Source organism: Gallus gallus, chromosome 8 (genome assembly GCF_016699485.2).
Source record: "Gallus gallus isolate bGalGal1 chromosome 8, bGalGal1.mat.broiler.GRCg7b, whole genome shotgun sequence".
In the NCBI taxonomy this organism is placed as follows: Eukaryota; Metazoa; Chordata; class Aves; order Galliformes; family Phasianidae; genus Gallus; species Gallus gallus.
This window is the reverse complement of record NC_052539.1, coordinates 21,072,777-21,088,954: the sequence shown is the minus strand read 5'-3', so window position 1 is coordinate 21,088,954 and position 16,178 is coordinate 21,072,777. Positions and strand designations below refer to the sequence as shown.

Sequence of the window (16,178 nt, the reverse complement as noted above, 5' to 3'; positions counted from 1 at the left end):
CCACTTCAAAACAAGAAGATGAAACAAAAAACAATACAAATTTGTGCACAAGTAGAAGAAAGGACTTGTACCTTTTCCTTCCATTGTAAAAACAGTAAGCTCAAGCTTACCTGCTTGTCCAGAAATTCCCTGGTATCCTTTTCAATGTGTCCCTCATAAAGGTTAGTTGTAAGACTCATTAACCCAATTTTAGACAGTCCAAAGTCTGTAAGTTTAATGTGACCCATGGAAGTTATCAGGAGACTAGAAGAAAGAGAAGCAAAATAATCCAACATTCAATTAACTGTTTCTCAAAATGAATTAAAAATATAAGAACACAAGGCAATGCTAAGCATGTTCTCAGTGTTCTCTTAAATTCCTGGAATGAAATGAACCTCCTATGAAACAGAACATCATGGAGCAGCTAAGGCAGGCAGAATTCATTCTGCCATATTTTAGCAGCGCAGCAACAGCTCTAAGGTAATATTTGAAGATGTTCTTCCTATTCCCTCTCTGTGTCTGCTTGGTTCTACACATCAGTAGCAAGAGACTCCCTAAAACCTCCTACATGTTAGATGTCATCAAAAATCTCTACTGTCTCTAGCCACCACGTCCTCTTGCCCATGGAGAAAGTCTCTGAAGAACTGGCTCTCATCCTAAAGCTTTGGAAGAGTCCAAGACTTACTTGTCAGGTTTTAGGTCACGGTGAACAATCCCATAATTGTGTAGGTACTCCAACGCTAGAACAGTCTCAGCAAAATACATCCTTGCCATATCAACAGGAAGGGCACCGATGTTCTTGAGAAGTGTTGCACAGTCACCTCCTAGAAGTAAGTTCCAAATATGGCACAGTGAAATGGCAAGTGTCAGCAACAAAAAAGAATGGCTACAGCACTATAGTACTAGATAACCACGGTGAGTTTCCTAACATCTGTCTCTTTCAACCTTGTTATACGGAATCCAAAATTGTTTCTCAACTCCCTCTTGAGCTTCAAATAAATACAAAAATCCTAGTGTTATGGATTCAGCCATACCATCCCCTAAGAGAGCAGGAGGATCTCTTTCCAGTGAGGACTGGAAAGTTCATGCTGACTTCTGACTCCAACAGCTTTTCTACATGTGGCTTTATAATTCCTCATCTCTACTGCGATCATGTTGGATTAGTCACTGGGTTTCACTAACGGAGTATCTCCTTATGCCAAACTATACTAGGGGTAGGATGGCTCACTTCTCCAACCCAAGCAGTCCATATACTCTTCCCTAAAAGGGCATCATGACCTCCCTTGTAGCTGCAGGGTTGACTGACCTCACTCTACATGAAGAAACAAACAGCACACACCTAGGATATTCTTCCCATTTACTGCAATTAGAGCAGTGCGCTCATCAGTATTACATCCAAAAGCACCTATCTTATAAATCACATGGAAACAGCATCCTTTATGATGAAACACACTGTATACACACTACATGTACATTCTAAGAGCCTTTTGCTCTTCGTAGGTCATGACAAACGTACCTTCCACATACTCCATAACCATGCACAGATGGCGCTTGGTCTCAAAGGAGCAGAACATGCTGACTACAAAGGGGTTCTCAGCAAACGTCAAGATATCTCTCTCAACAAAAGCCTGCTGGATCTGGTTTCTCAAAATTAGGTTCTGTTTGTTGATCTTCTTCATGGCAAAACGTTGACGGGTGGTCTTGTGGCGCACCAAATACACCGCTCTAGAAAATCACATACCAAGAGGAAAAGTTCCATTTTCTGATTGAACTGTTTAAAAAAAAACAGTGGATGGTAACTCCATGGATCCTGACTGACTTATCTGTGATTCCATAAAATCTCATCTGATTGCCAGTCCCCTCCAGAAAAGGAGGAGCTTCCTTCCAAAACCAGAAAGATATTTCAGGCACAAATATCACGAACTTATTTAAGTATCAGTGCTTATATTTTTCAGTGCTATAGTCACCATTTCACTAAAAAAAAAAAATATAAAAAAAAATAAAAGTCCAAAAAATGTATGAAATCAGCATGATTTCTTTCCAAACTCCATAAAATTAACTTGATGCAATATTGTCACCTGGGATTTCCTTCAGTATCTCTCACATTTCTATCATTTGCAGATCATTAGATTCCTGCACATTAATAATACAGTTTGCAAATAAAATTTTCATCCAGTTTCCCTGCCTGATTGAATCAGTACTTGCTTCCTTTTCTCTTGAGTGTATTACATTTAACATGGTATTTTGTCTCACAAGCAGTTGACTATAAAACACACCCAGCATGGAGACAGGAATGAATAACAGCAAAACTACACCTCTCCCCACTTTTTACAAATTTACGTGCCGTTTGATTGAGTCACTAGTAACATTTACAACTACAAAATGTTACCCACACCCACTCAGGTAGCCTTCACACAAAACAGAAATCACAGGACTTAAATACTCAGCACAGAAGGAAATTCAGGCAGGGGGGCCTTGATAAGCAGTAAAGAAGTGGGTACAAAATAAATTTCTCAGAGTCTTGAAACTGGCTTAAAAAAAAAAAAAACCACAAAAACCCTATTGTTTAGGAAATCCCACAATAAACTGAGGGGGTGGGTGAACTATCAGTTCAGTACAGTGTTAAGGCTGTCATAGTTGGGAACCACTTCCAGACATGGGGATATAGGATAAAAAATCCTGAACACATAAAAGAAATCACATCTCAACCAAGAACACAGAAGACATCAGCAGTGTGGAACCCAAGACCTCTGCAAAATTCATTTATACTCTGGACCCAACAAAATCCATTCACTTCCTCAGCTTTGCTATAATCCTTTGCTGGGTAGAATGATAGCAGTATTTTCTTCTAAAGCAAAGCCTAAAAAGCCTTACCCATAAGCACCATTACTGATCAGTTTAATAGTTTCAAACTCCTCCTCGGATGGAGTTTTCTTTGACTGGACAGTGGCTCCACGGCTCTGGGGAAAGAAGACAAAGAAAAGGAAATGAGGAGTGCGGGAACAACTTCATTCTATTTGCCACTTCTCTCTGTCCATTTCTGCTTTAAGCATCATTCATCCAATCTCAACCCATTTCTAAAGCTCAGGAGCCCTCAGCTTTGGGATAACTGCCAGTATTCCCAGCAGCCCTGCAGATTCTCCCCACAAGCATCAGCACGGTAAATCAGAGGGCTTGGACCTTTCCCCAGTATTATTTATTTTAAATACAAATAAACTAAAAAACTACAGATGTTTGAAAATCAATAAGTTATACAACTAGTTTTTTCCACCAGTTGGTGCCAATGTCATCTCTCTTCAATTCTCATCATGTTTTACAAATGCAAATAAAGCTTCTCCAAATGATTCTTATGAGCAACTTGAAGAAACATCAACAAACTGATGCTAATGCCTGTTTGCATCTTTAATGATTTCACCCCCACACTACTGAGATTTTCACGTTTTTGTAAGCGTACACTTCAGTTTTAACGTGCACTTTTGAATGTCAGCACTTTTTTCTTCTTTTAATTAAAATTACCTTGCATTATCATTAATTCTTTATTGCAGACTACCTCTTTGCAGAGAAAAAAAAGAGCGCCAGACAGTATTGAGTGTATTACTGCTTTACCTCGACTGAATCATCTGTCTCAGGAGTGTCTGGGCTGTCATAGCTATTCAGCTGGGCCATTTCTGAAAAGAAAGAGGAGAGATTACTCCTAATGATCTCAATCAAACACTATTCTCTTTGTTTGTACAAGACAAACAGGATTTCAATGGGTGCTTGTAGATTATGAAGGACACACTTCCCCACTCCATAAAAAGTCACCCCAATTATACACTGCTAACCTTTAACATCCGTAAACTGTAGGCAATCTTCTATATAGAGGTGAATATAATTAATTGTCCTAATCTCAGCATCACTTATTCTAGATAGTTTCTAAAAAAGTAACAAATGCAAGTTAGGGGAAACTGCTGGCTAGGTAATGTAAAATCTATTCCATGCATGGTGCCCCGTGGCACCTCTGTACTCCAGAAAAGAAAAAGAATTACATTTCGTATAACCTCTCTCCATGAAATGTGTCTGAATCTGCAAAACGCTGAGTAGCAGCTAACTGTGAGAAATGCAGTTAGTTGAGGCAACTCAGCTGTCTTAGGAGATGCTATAAACTTTGCAGAACCAAATCCTACATTAACTGCTGGTCTCTGAACAGACATCACTGACATTTCTGGGTGCCCTCCTTACAGAAAGGAAATAAGGCACCTTGACATCTCCACACGTTTCTAAAGAAAATTTGACTTTAGTAAGGGGAATTAGTGATGGAAAGGTTCTCTCCCATGACAGGGATCAAAGAAAATTTCCCTTTAATGTCAGATTTCAACAAATGCTATTAAATTGCATTTAGCAATCTTTGGTATAAATTTTCCCGAAGAGCTCTTCACTTGAAGTCAACCTGTCACTGTCATTCGGGTAAACACTGTACAAGTTAAACTAGACCTATCCAGACTACTAATTTATGCTAAAATTATGCTCTCTTGAGGAAACAAAAAGTATGGTTCAATCGTTGAAATATTCTGCAGCAATCTCCAGTCTCTGTCACACTTTCTATTGTTGCTGAGCAAGCCATGCGTGCTCGTAAAACTTGTCATAGGAGAGGGTCGGTTAGCAAAGTGCCAGACAGAAATATTAACTCACAAATTCCAAAGTCAGGATCTTCTGGGGCTCTCTACATTTACAAGGTATTCACGTTACTGTTTGCAATTCTGGGACCTCGCAGAAAAGCTGTTACTTTCTTCTAAAACATTACTCATGCAGGGCCCGAAAAGCACGGCAGTCTCACAGACCTGATCAGACTTGGGGGTAACAGGTAAGAAGCAGATTTTTATGACTCCTTAAAAATGTATGAAATGTTGAAGTGCAACATCCAACATTTCTAAAAGCTGGAAAGAGTGAAATAAATCATCACCATCGCAAACTAGACTTGCTCTGAATATACATTCATGTTAATTATCATAAACTGTCTGGGAAAATATCTTTTGGGAACAGAAATAGAAACTTTTATATCCAAGAGAACTCCCAATTAACTGACATTACGTTTATAACAGATCTACTTTAGAAAATTCAGAATATATCAACTCTTCACTGAATCATGCATCAATATTGCTGCTGTTCTCACATGAAGTATTCAGTTATCAGACAATGCAACGAGGCACTCTTCCTCCTACTCTGATGACACAACGTGTTGGATATAATTTAGTCTTTTCGGTTTAACTGCTATTTAAGATGTAGAAACACAGACATCTCCACTCAAAAATCTGCACTAGTCCTGGCTTCTCATGGAAAGCCACAACTTCTCCCAGAGAGGACAACAAATGGGATGACTGAATGCAACTCACTAGCACTCCAGCCGTGGCAGAACAGAAATAATAAATTTGCTTTTACTGCCCAACAGCCCAGAGAAAACAGTTAAATCATAAAGCCATTTTCTATCATTTTTTTAAAGCTATAATATAGGGAGACATTATTAACACCATAAGTAAAGAACTGTCACTTCTGATGCGTGGTCCTTAACCCAGCAATACTCCTCTGAGATGTGGGGATGGAAAGGACAGTCTGGAATTTGACAGCACACGTGAAAATAAGGAAAAATGGCCTAGAAACTAAACTAATAAAAAAAAGGCTCCTTGAGCTTGTGATGACCAAGAGTTGGTGTCTGAAGATCAGGTTATCCTCTCAGTAGTGTGGTGAGTACAGAACCGGAGCTCTCACCCTCCAGGGGATCCCTGGTAAGTCCCAGCTGGCTGATAATGTAACGAGGAATGTCGCACTTAATTCCTTGTCCTTCCTTGGCATGGCCTTCTGCTGCTTCTAACAAGTGGTAGAACTCTTCAGGATCAAACTCCTAAAGCAAGGTGGTGAGACAGACAGACAGAGGGGCACATGATTCAGCTTTACAATTACAAGATTGCCATACAGGAGAGAGAGAGAGAGAGAGAGTGGGTTGAATTATCTGCATTCCTCAGAAACACCCAAAGCTAATTCTGGGCTCCGCAAGCAAGACAATGTGTTTCTTCCTACTCTGCAAAAACAGTGCATATCTATAGTCTGCTAGCTGTACATCTGCCATGCAAAACATGACAAGGACAGCAGGAACCTTTATGAACAAAAACCAAACTATCAGATAATATGGTCATTATAATGTAAGCATTAACCTGGACCTACGGCCTACTTTTGCTATTGAGATGTCCTACTGAGAAATCTAAAGAGGGCTGAAGTGTATTCTGCCCTCTCTGACAGGTACGATAAGCCAATATGAAGCTCTCCTGCTTTCAAATATCACTTCTAATCAAACCACACGCCCACTCACCTCATTTTTTAACAGTTCCAATATTATAAATCACTAATAGAATTGTTAATAAAATTATTAATCTACCAGCAGAGAATATTTCACCCTCTGTACAGAAATACTGTTACAGGGTAGGGGGTGGATAATCCTATCAGCTCAGGTTTGGTATACTTGATTTCTAAGGAAAGCAAAGATTGTAAGCAGCTGTCATCTCTTTTATTGCGTCAATAGATACAGTTGGAAATATAAAACAACATTTGGGTGCAAGAGCACTGCTGCAAGATCACAAAATTACTGTAATTCTGCCCTACAAACCTCATCATTTGCCAGCAATAAGCAAGATTCTTTCAAAAATTTTTAGTAAAATGTAAACTCATTGGAAGACACTTCTATATTAATGCAAAAGAGTTAATATTTATTAATTCTTTTAATTACAAAAAAAAAAAAAAAGGAAAACTGATTTAACTTCCATGAGAATTTAAAGCCTTCTCTTGTGTTCCTTATCTCCTCAGGTGTGCTTTCCCAAGGCCCAGACTCACCAGGCACTCCAGCAGCCGAGCTGGTCGCGCTATGATGATCATCAGCTTCTTCACCAGTTGGGTAACAAAGGCAACCTCAGAGCTTTCGGATCGCTCGTGGGCCTGTAGAGTGCAACACATTGCATTATAGTCCTAGCAGAGAACTCTTTATTTATATATGTCAAAGCTCAGCTGCTGTAATTCGGCAGCAAAGTCATGACGGAGTCAGGCCAGGCAATGATCTCAGCTCACTCAAGGATGCCAAGTTACATATAGCTTTCCCATTCCAACTGACTCTTTTTATCATGCAAGAGCTATTTCAAAGGCTCTACTTGCATTATATCACCTATAAGTTATATTTGATATGATGTGGTCTTTTTCTTTTTTAATGAAAACAGGATTACTGATTTTTTCAATTTTACCTTGCACACAATGCTGAAATCTAGACGATGACCAACAGCTACACCTATTTTCAGGCTGTGCATTCAGCTGGAATTCAGACTACTTCTGTTCATCATCACGAAAAACCTGAACTTTATTTTCTCTCAGTTCCATTTCATAAATCCTGCCTAACAACTTCAGCACTGCACTGCATGCTCTGGTGTACGAAGCACACCAACAAAGAATGTACAGAAAAACCTAATTCAGAGAATTTACTCTTGTCCTCTCCTTTTAATTTGCTGGACTTGAGTATAAACTCCGTGTTTAGTTTCAAGGTGAAGGAAGGAGATGCCTTTTTATAACAATAAATGCATTAAAATGGGTAAAGTAGAAAGCAAAGCCAAATTTGCCCACCAATACCCATCTGCCCCCAATTAACTCCTCTTTTGCTAAAAACCACCACAATTACACAGGGAGTCCGGAAGCACAACTAAAGAATATTTCATTGTAGGGTGATAAAAGATGGTTCCAATGACATGAAAAAACCTCTGAAATAAAGTATAGCATTTTCTTTGCAAGGTCAAAAAATAGGCTTTAGCACACCCACAAATACAAAGTCCAGAACTTAACCAGTGTGCTTATGCTGGCTATGAGCCAGTAGTTGCTTATAGGAATGATATTTTATCAACGCGCAGCAAGAAACGAGAAGGTTTGTTTAGCATTGCTCATTAACACCACCTAAGAAAAAGACATATATGGCTAAGAAATCAAAACACACATGAAATCACCTGGAAGAACAATAAAACACAGGGAGGTAGAAATTCATAGCTAGAAAAACCACTTAATTGCTAGTTCATCATCTGAAAACAGCATCGGAGATGCTTCCTGGTAATAAGAGTCTTATAAAAAAAATATTTTGAAAGCATTGAAATAAATTGAGATTTTTAAAGAACAATAGTTTCTAATTATAAAACAGAAAATAATCAAAATGAAGGTGCTTAGTATTCACTCAGCGCCCCTTAATGCAATATCCAAACTCGTAAGTTACAATAAGAATTCTATAAAGAAATTAATGCTTTCATAGCTGAAAAGCCACTCCAGATCACCAGGGGTGAGCTGCTTTGCAATGAATAAATAAAACATCAACAACTTTGTATTATATGAAACATGAGACATGCAATTGGAAATCCTTCCCTCCCCCTACATATTATGAAAAAATATATATATTTTTTATGGCATCTGTTTATGGTGCTGAAGCAAACTTATTCTTTTTAATCAAGTCCTTTTGTTTTCTCTCTTTCTCATCTTCCCAGCTTAGGCAAAATAATTTAAAAACGTAACTAATGTAATCAGGTGTCTGTGATGAAAATGAGAAGCCAGACCATGACTGCCAAATGAGAAAGAAAAGCAAAAGGAAAAAAACAACAACACAACAGAGCAGAGGATGACAAAAATGAAGCACAACTTGGAACAGCCACTCAGCCATCATCTCTGCACAGCGCTGCTCGTCCAAGATCCGCAGCAGCACTGCCTCTTCTTGCTTCCTTCTCCCCCAGGACAGCTCAGACATCCCTACAGATGTCTTGTTTAGCAGCTGTCCCAGCAGCGTCCCCAAAGCAGGCAGGGTTATATAGCGCTGCTGCCTCCATGTGTCTTGGTGTGATGCGGGACACCTCATTAGCAGCTCCCAATGACGACACGCTTGTCTGATGGTTGGCAGTGTCATTTCAGGGTCCCCCCCCACCACCTCTTGAGGGGAGGGGAGAGGAGCTCAGGGGCTGTGGGAGACGCTGATGCCATTCCTGCACACATTGCCAGTGACACGTGTACAGGAGGAAGCGAGGGGTAATTTACAAACCGATTCCCTTATCTGAAAGACCCATCCGTCACTAACTGTAGCCACTGGGGCATGAAATTAAAATCACTGTCCTCCCCTGGGGTTTCACAGGACCAGTAACTGGGATATGCAAGTCACAATGCTGTAATTGAGCTAATATACAGATGGAAAGCAAAACAATAGACCTGCAGTGCCAAGAAACAATAAATTTACACTTAGGCTCATATTAAGAAAGCAATTCCAATCACAGTATCAATTTTCCAATGTGCAGTATCACTGAACATAGTGTAATACCAATACCTTCCTCGTTTTCTTTTGTTGAATGCACAGAAATACCTGCAGTCCTTCATTCCCTCCTCCCAGTGGCTGAGCCTAGATAAAGCCACGGAACTTTTGGGTAGTGTTCCTTGTTCTTTGGCATTGAGGCACTTCAACCAAGAAAACAACTCCTACCACCCTTTTTCATCGAAGGAACCTGAGCCCCTATTTCACCCTCTCAGCCAACCCCCCCCCAGTAATGGAATCATACAATCAGTAAGGTTGGAAAAACCCTCCAAGATCATCCAGTCCAACTGTCCACCTACCACCAACACTTCCCCACTAAACTAGGTCCCTTCGTACATCATCTGAACGTTTCTTCAACACAATACATAAATAATCAGACGTCCTGTTCTTTTTCATACATTCTTTCTGTTATTTTTCAATAACTATTTTAAATGTAAAGCATAGCATCCAAGTTCATGTTTCTCAAAATAAAGAAAATCTATTTGATTTCATTTTTTACTTCAGGATGGTTTCAGTGATGCAATAAGCAACAGCAATGACTGAAAGACAATATTTCACGCTCCAAACGAGAAAGTATCTCATTTGCCATAGCTAATGAGATTTGTTGGCATTCTATTACAAAAGCCAAGATCTAAAAACTTTAAAAGCTTTCTGGTTTGGTATATTTAAACAGTTCATTATTTACATATCCAATTACTGTTTTACAGATACATTTTCACAACATAAAGTCGCCTCAACCTGCAGCCTATTAAATTGAGTGTTTTTTCTGTGGCTGGAAATTACTGTGTGAATTTCACAGTAAAATCGTATGAAAATTTGTGAGTCTTCCTGATAGTTCCTGAGTTACCACTACTCATTTCCTTACTGATCAAGCAGTCACCTTCCCAATCTTTCACATTTTATAAAAATATACCATAAAACTATATGTCCTACTGCACAGACCATACCACCAAGTGTAGGACTTTTTGGGTTGTTTTTTTTTTGTTGTTTGAGATTCTACTTGGTCTTATTTCTATAGCGTACAACTGATTCTAGGTCTCCCAGTGACAGTCAATATCTGAGTCTGTGATTTTTGCAAATCCTGTACTTGCAGCTTGCTATCTCCTTAAATCAAAGCAGAGAATTAGGAAGATGTTCCCAAACAGAGGTCCAAACCCGGCAATAAGTAATAGCACTGACTCCTCACAACAGCTACAGCATAATATTAACTTCAAAAAATCTCTTGGAATTTATTTTAAAGGAAAAGAGCAATTTTAATGAGTAGCTGAAGCATATTGAGCACGCATTAAAATTGTGCCCCCTTGTGTATTTTCAAATGCTTTGAACACCACAAAACACATCGAAGTAGTAAAAAAATAACCCACAACTGGATTAAGTTCAGCTCAAGAAAATCTTTTATGAAAAATTTATAGCAACACTACAAACTGTGGTGTTTTCACTCCTTGAAGGCACTATTGTAATTAATAAGTCATTCAGAGTCTTGAAGTACATGAAAGAAAAGTTCAGTAATTTCCTTCATCTGGATGAACCCAATTTTCATAAATAGTGAAGACTGCCTTTGACTTACTCATATGCATATTTAGCCTTTGTACAAAGATGTACACAAGTGAAGTGACTTGCTTAAATCCGCCCATGGTCTATCAACAGCACTTTGGAATGCCCCAGGTCTCCTGACACCCCTACCCACCGCCCTTCCCCTCTCCTGAAATCAAAGCTCTGCCTTATTGTCTACAGCTTCCATCACCATAAAGTATTCTACTTCTCAAGAGCACTTACATCCTGAAGAAGTTTCTCCAAGTTTTCCTGCAGCTCATAGAAGTAGCGAGAAGTAATGAGACCTTCACGTGATTTATCTAGGCAGTCTCTGGCCAGTTCAATAACTTGATGGTGGATGAAACTGAGGACCCCATCTGCTAATTGCAGCACGTTCTCTGGAGCATTGGAGGCAATAAACTCCGCCAGCCGCTCTTCCATCTGCGCTGTGGCCTAAGAGTACGGAATAAACAGGAATTATTCTTAAAATTTGACTATCCCAAAATCTAAACGTAAACAAGTAGGGTTCTAAAGTCACATCCTCAATCCCAAAACACACCAGGCTTAAAAAATCGTCCAAAATACAATGATGGTGTTTTGCTTTGAATAAAAATATTATTCCATAGGCAAAAGCTGCACTCACAAGAACAAACAACAAAATTTAATCGGGACATGGTATTTGAAAATGGAAATGACTATCAAAATATCCTGCTTCTGAGGCTGCATTCCTCCCTGGTCTCCAGAATAAGGCTGTGAGATACAAGGCAGCTCTCAGAAATTGTAGACAAGACCATGAAATCTGAAAATCATTGCCCCAAGCAACAGACAGACAGCATTTCTTTCACTGTAGGCCTCGATATTCTGTCACCAGAGCAACATCTATTTTTACTATTGGTAAAGCAGAAAGGGAATGGTCATATTGACAGCTCTGGGATAGATGAATGTCTGCACTCATTTCAGTGAGATGTTAACTCTTAAAACTTGATTCCATGGATTTCAATATTCAGCTTTAAAAGAAATAAGCAAAAAAACCTCCGTTTTATTTTCATTGCCATCACTTCAGTACTGAAATAATTTGCTTTTCTGAAAACTCAAGTTTAACTTCATTGCTTCTCTGGTACCAAAGGCCCCACTGGCAAACTTTGCTTTTGTCAAAATCTCTAGTGTAATTTGGAATGACTTTAAAAGAAAACATGCATTTCCAGTATGTAAATGTAAAGCCTACCAAGACCAAAAAAGTTTGGATTGGTATAAAGCAAACTAAATGTTATTATACAGAGAATACTGGGAGAACGTTACTCCAAGTATTTTTAAATTACTGTCCAAAATAACTTGTTTAAAGTACATACAGAAGTAAGCAAAGCATCCTTCTTCCAGCCTTGCTATGAGTCAGAATTCAAAGCAGAAGGGTTCAAAGCAGAAGATGAGGGTTAGTTTGCCCAGAGGGCTGGTGGATGCCCTGTCCTTGCAGACATTCAGGGTCAGGCTGGTTGGGGCTCTGAGCATCTGATGGATCTGTATGTGTCCTGTTCATTGGAGTTGGACTGGATGGCCCTTAGGGGTTCCTTCCAACTCAAATGATTCTATGATAATATATGGAGATGCTGGCCTCAAACAACAAGTGAAATGGATTGAGTAGCCACAGCATGGCCATTCTCATTCCCATGCTCATTTATCATGCCAATAAAAAAATGAGAAATTCAGTAAATACAAAATACATACATAAATACACAAAGCCTTTCATACTTTTCCATCTGAATATATTTTATCTATTTTTTTTCCACTGCAGAATTAATACAGAAATTTAGAGAAAGCGGCTTCCAAACTTCACTGCTTAGAAATTAGAGGTAAGACAAGGGAATGTCACAGTATTACAAATTAACTCAGCTTTGTCACAAGTTCATAGACTGCATTATTCAAAAAGTGATTCCTTACCTTTGGAAACCTTTCTTTGTACACATGGTTCATCATTATTATTTCACTGTCAAAGGAAATCGGGGAGCGACCCGGGCTAGAGGAGAAAAGAAAGTACATCACCATTTACAGGCATCACAAACATCGCTCACCCTGTCTGCAGGGGGCAGACAGCCAGCTCCTTGCAGTGAACACAAGCCCTAACACACGGGCATGGACAGAGTGGGACACACGTTACAGGTACATCTGCCACTGCCTGTGGTCTCTATTGCCCTCTGTGGCAATGGCAACAGGGCTGCACAGAAGTCCCTGTTATCTCCAGTCTGCAGTGCCAGGAAGCATAGAGGGAAGTTCAAAAGGACCCTGAGATGCCTTTGCTGTCCTTTGTCTGCTGCAGCAGGGATGCACGAACGGCGCTATTCAGCTAAATCTCATATATATATATATATATATATATATATATACACATACATATATAAATATATACCACAGCAATAGGAACAGAATGCTTATATGAAAACTGCACTCCCTTGAGGCACATTACACAACAGATGCATATGCATGTATGCATAGGTTAACAAGCAACTCCCAAGGCACACCAAAAAAAGGACGGTAAATCTTGCCCGACTGTATTTATACGACTGTTTGGGTGCTTTTTAAAGAACAGTTGCATCTCATTTCATCACGTGTGACGGTGCGCAATGCTCTGACTCATCCCACCGCTGAGGGCAGCCGAGTGAGGTAATGCAGATAATCCCCAGCCATGGGATCGCCTGCAGCGCCTCGTTTTCCTGGTGACGTTGCTTTAGCAATCGGGACGAGAGAAGGCTTCCATTATTTGGCATTCTCCATGACTACTGTCCTCACGATGTTAAGAGTAATGCCTGTTGCTAAACATGTTCTCTCTACGTAAAAAAAACCCAACAACAATACTATTTGCATCAGTTCAAACATTTTAAACATGTGAAAGATGAATCTCTCTAAATGGAATAAATGCATTCTAAATTCTGAATGCATTACAGTTCCTACCTTGCTGCTAACCTATTTAGAGGAAAAACATTCTTTTGGGAATAGATATTTACAATTCAGAGAAAATTCACAGCACATAGCAATACCAATCTCGTTTCATGCCCGGCGCTGGAATTCCATGAATTACGTTGTGCCTTGGGTTCATTAAGTTTCATTCCTCAGCTTGAGAAAATGCAGTTTGGCCTAAATATCTCACTGAACACATATGCTACAGGAGAAAATCTGATCTGGGTGCTCAGTGGTTACTCATGCCAAGTAAAAAAACGTTTTCGTTAATATATGCTTTTAAGAGAACGTATGTCTTAGCTTGGTAGATAGCTGTTTTTTATAAAGAAACATTGTCTTTCTAAAGAAGCCTGCATTTACATTCATAGAGAATATGCAACATAAACACAAGGGTAAGAGCTTTTAAAAAGTATTTTTATATGTATATCTTATTTGGAAGCAAATTTCCCCACACATCTGGCCAAATACATTTATTCTTTCTCTAAGCTCAAACACACCAGCAGAAACACACCCTTGTCTCCTGGAAGTTCATCTGGAGCAAAACGTTTTGGTGCACATACTTAAGGAAGAATTTATTTTTATGTAATGAACTGTTTCGGTGTGATTTGAGTGAGGTATACATTACAAGGACATATAAACCCTTTGATACTACAGAAATATGTAGGCACGTACATACGCCATCTCAGCGCTGAAGCAGTACTACTAAAATCTGTGCATGCTTAACTATTTGCTGTCCTACAGCTCAAATACAATGTGACTTTTTTTTTTTTTGCTTTTGCTTTCAAGACATTTTATTCATATGAATATAGGAATTTAAGTGCTCTGTGGACATCATGCTTCTTGCCAGCAGTTGTAGTATTTCCTTAAGAGCAGTCACAATGGTAAGGGGGACTATGGAGATGTTTTCTTACAAATCTATAATGAAGTAATTCTTACTTTCTTTGCACAAGGGGTCTGCTGATTGGCACAAAGCAAACACTCAGACCTCCTTAGCTTCCTTGGGCACTGGCAGATTTCTCTCATTTTTGGCAGCTAATTAATACAACTTCTTCATAAAATCATAGAATCAGCAAGGTTGGAAGAGACCTCTGAGATCAATCAGTCCAACCATCCACCTACCACCCATTTTCCCCACTAGAGCACCTGGAATGGAGAACACTCAAGCAACTGAGGACAAAAGCCAGGATGAAGGTTCAAACTCTCATTCTAAATGAAATTCTCCCAATATAACGTGTCAAATTAAATGCCTAGCTGACTACAGCAACACTGCGGTATATCTATACACTGCCCCATGTTGAGCTTGAGCCTAGGAAGCCACAGAAATGACTCTATGGGTAAGTGACTGACCAAGGCTGGCTGCCAGCACTGCTGGCTACTCTACAGCACCGTGGAGATAGAACCAGGAGAAAAAGAAGCCAGGACCAGGCAGGTGATGAACGCTACCATGGGAGAATGGCAGAGAATTCTTAAGGAAAAAAAGGAGTTCTGATACATTGTGCAGGCATGACAGCTTTTCAAATGCAAAAGCTCTGCACATCTATATAGCACACACAAGATTTCATACGCAGTACAAAAACAGCCTAACATTTCAAGCCTTACAAAGGAACAGATTATTTTCTGTAAAACAGGACATATACTGTGCACGTGCATAACATCTCAAGACAAAAAGCAGGCTGCTTCTCTCTTCCTGGTGCAGATGGGCAGGTCAAAGAAATGATTATTGTCAGGGAGTTTTTCATCTCAGCAGAGCAGACATTAGAAGAATAATACCTGTCCCCTTAAGCTTAACAGCAGAATGAAAAACTGCTCTCTTCTTCCCCTTCCCTCCACTCCATGAAATGATGTTGTAGACTTTCAGCGACATCTTTCTCCCACAAAGGTTTTTAGCTTGTCACAACTCAGGTCTCTTTATCTGGCACTGGAAAGTGAAAATAGCTCACAGACAGCTATTTCAAGGAGTAGCATATTCATAAACTTAACCTCACAGAAATTTAGCTGAACAGTGACTACATATAACCGAGCTGTTTATGAATCTGCATTTTTTCTCTTTGACAGCTGTAATTAGAAAAATGCAGAGAAATTAAACGCTCTGTGTCATTTCCAGACACGGAAAATAAGGAATTTTAAAACTATCGAGCTAAAGTTGCATAAAGTACAAACCATACGTGCCCTGCTGAAGGTGAGCAGAGTGCTGGCCTTCCTCCTCCCCAAAAATTCATTATCTAAATACTTGGCCTCGTAGAAATCACATCAGTACTGGGTGTCAGAATGCTCCCTCAGATAAAGAGAAGGTAAAGCAGAAACACCAGATCCAGCACTACACACAGATCACAGCAATCACACCTTGGGCCTAGTCCTGTTTCTGGACAAGCCA

The 16,178-nt window shown here is 39.5% G+C and overlaps 1 protein-coding gene across 5 annotated transcripts in view; it reads right to left on the bottom strand.

Annotated features, from left to right (window-relative positions):
• The window catches only part of MAST2 (microtubule associated serine/threonine kinase 2), a 161,275-nt gene that overhangs the window by 21,363 nt on the left and 123,734 nt on the right, over positions 1 to 16,178 (bottom strand). For all 5 annotated transcript variants that reach the window (XM_040705378.2, XM_046944860.1, XM_046944861.1 and 2 more), the window contains 9 exons: positions 12,791 to 12,866; positions 11,099 to 11,308; positions 6,841 to 6,942; positions 5,725 to 5,857; positions 3,586 to 3,647; positions 2,854 to 2,939; positions 1,496 to 1,704; positions 665 to 803; positions 111 to 243 (listed from right to left, as the gene is read on the bottom strand). In XM_040705378.2, the coding sequence (XP_040561312.1) occupies positions 111 to 243; positions 665 to 803; positions 1,496 to 1,704; positions 2,854 to 2,939; positions 3,586 to 3,647; positions 5,725 to 5,857; positions 6,841 to 6,942; positions 11,099 to 11,308; positions 12,791 to 12,866 (1,150 nt within the window). The remainder of the gene's footprint in view (positions 1 to 110; positions 244 to 664; positions 804 to 1,495; positions 1,705 to 2,853; positions 2,940 to 3,585; positions 3,648 to 5,724; positions 5,858 to 6,840; positions 6,943 to 11,098; positions 11,309 to 12,790; positions 12,867 to 16,178) is intronic.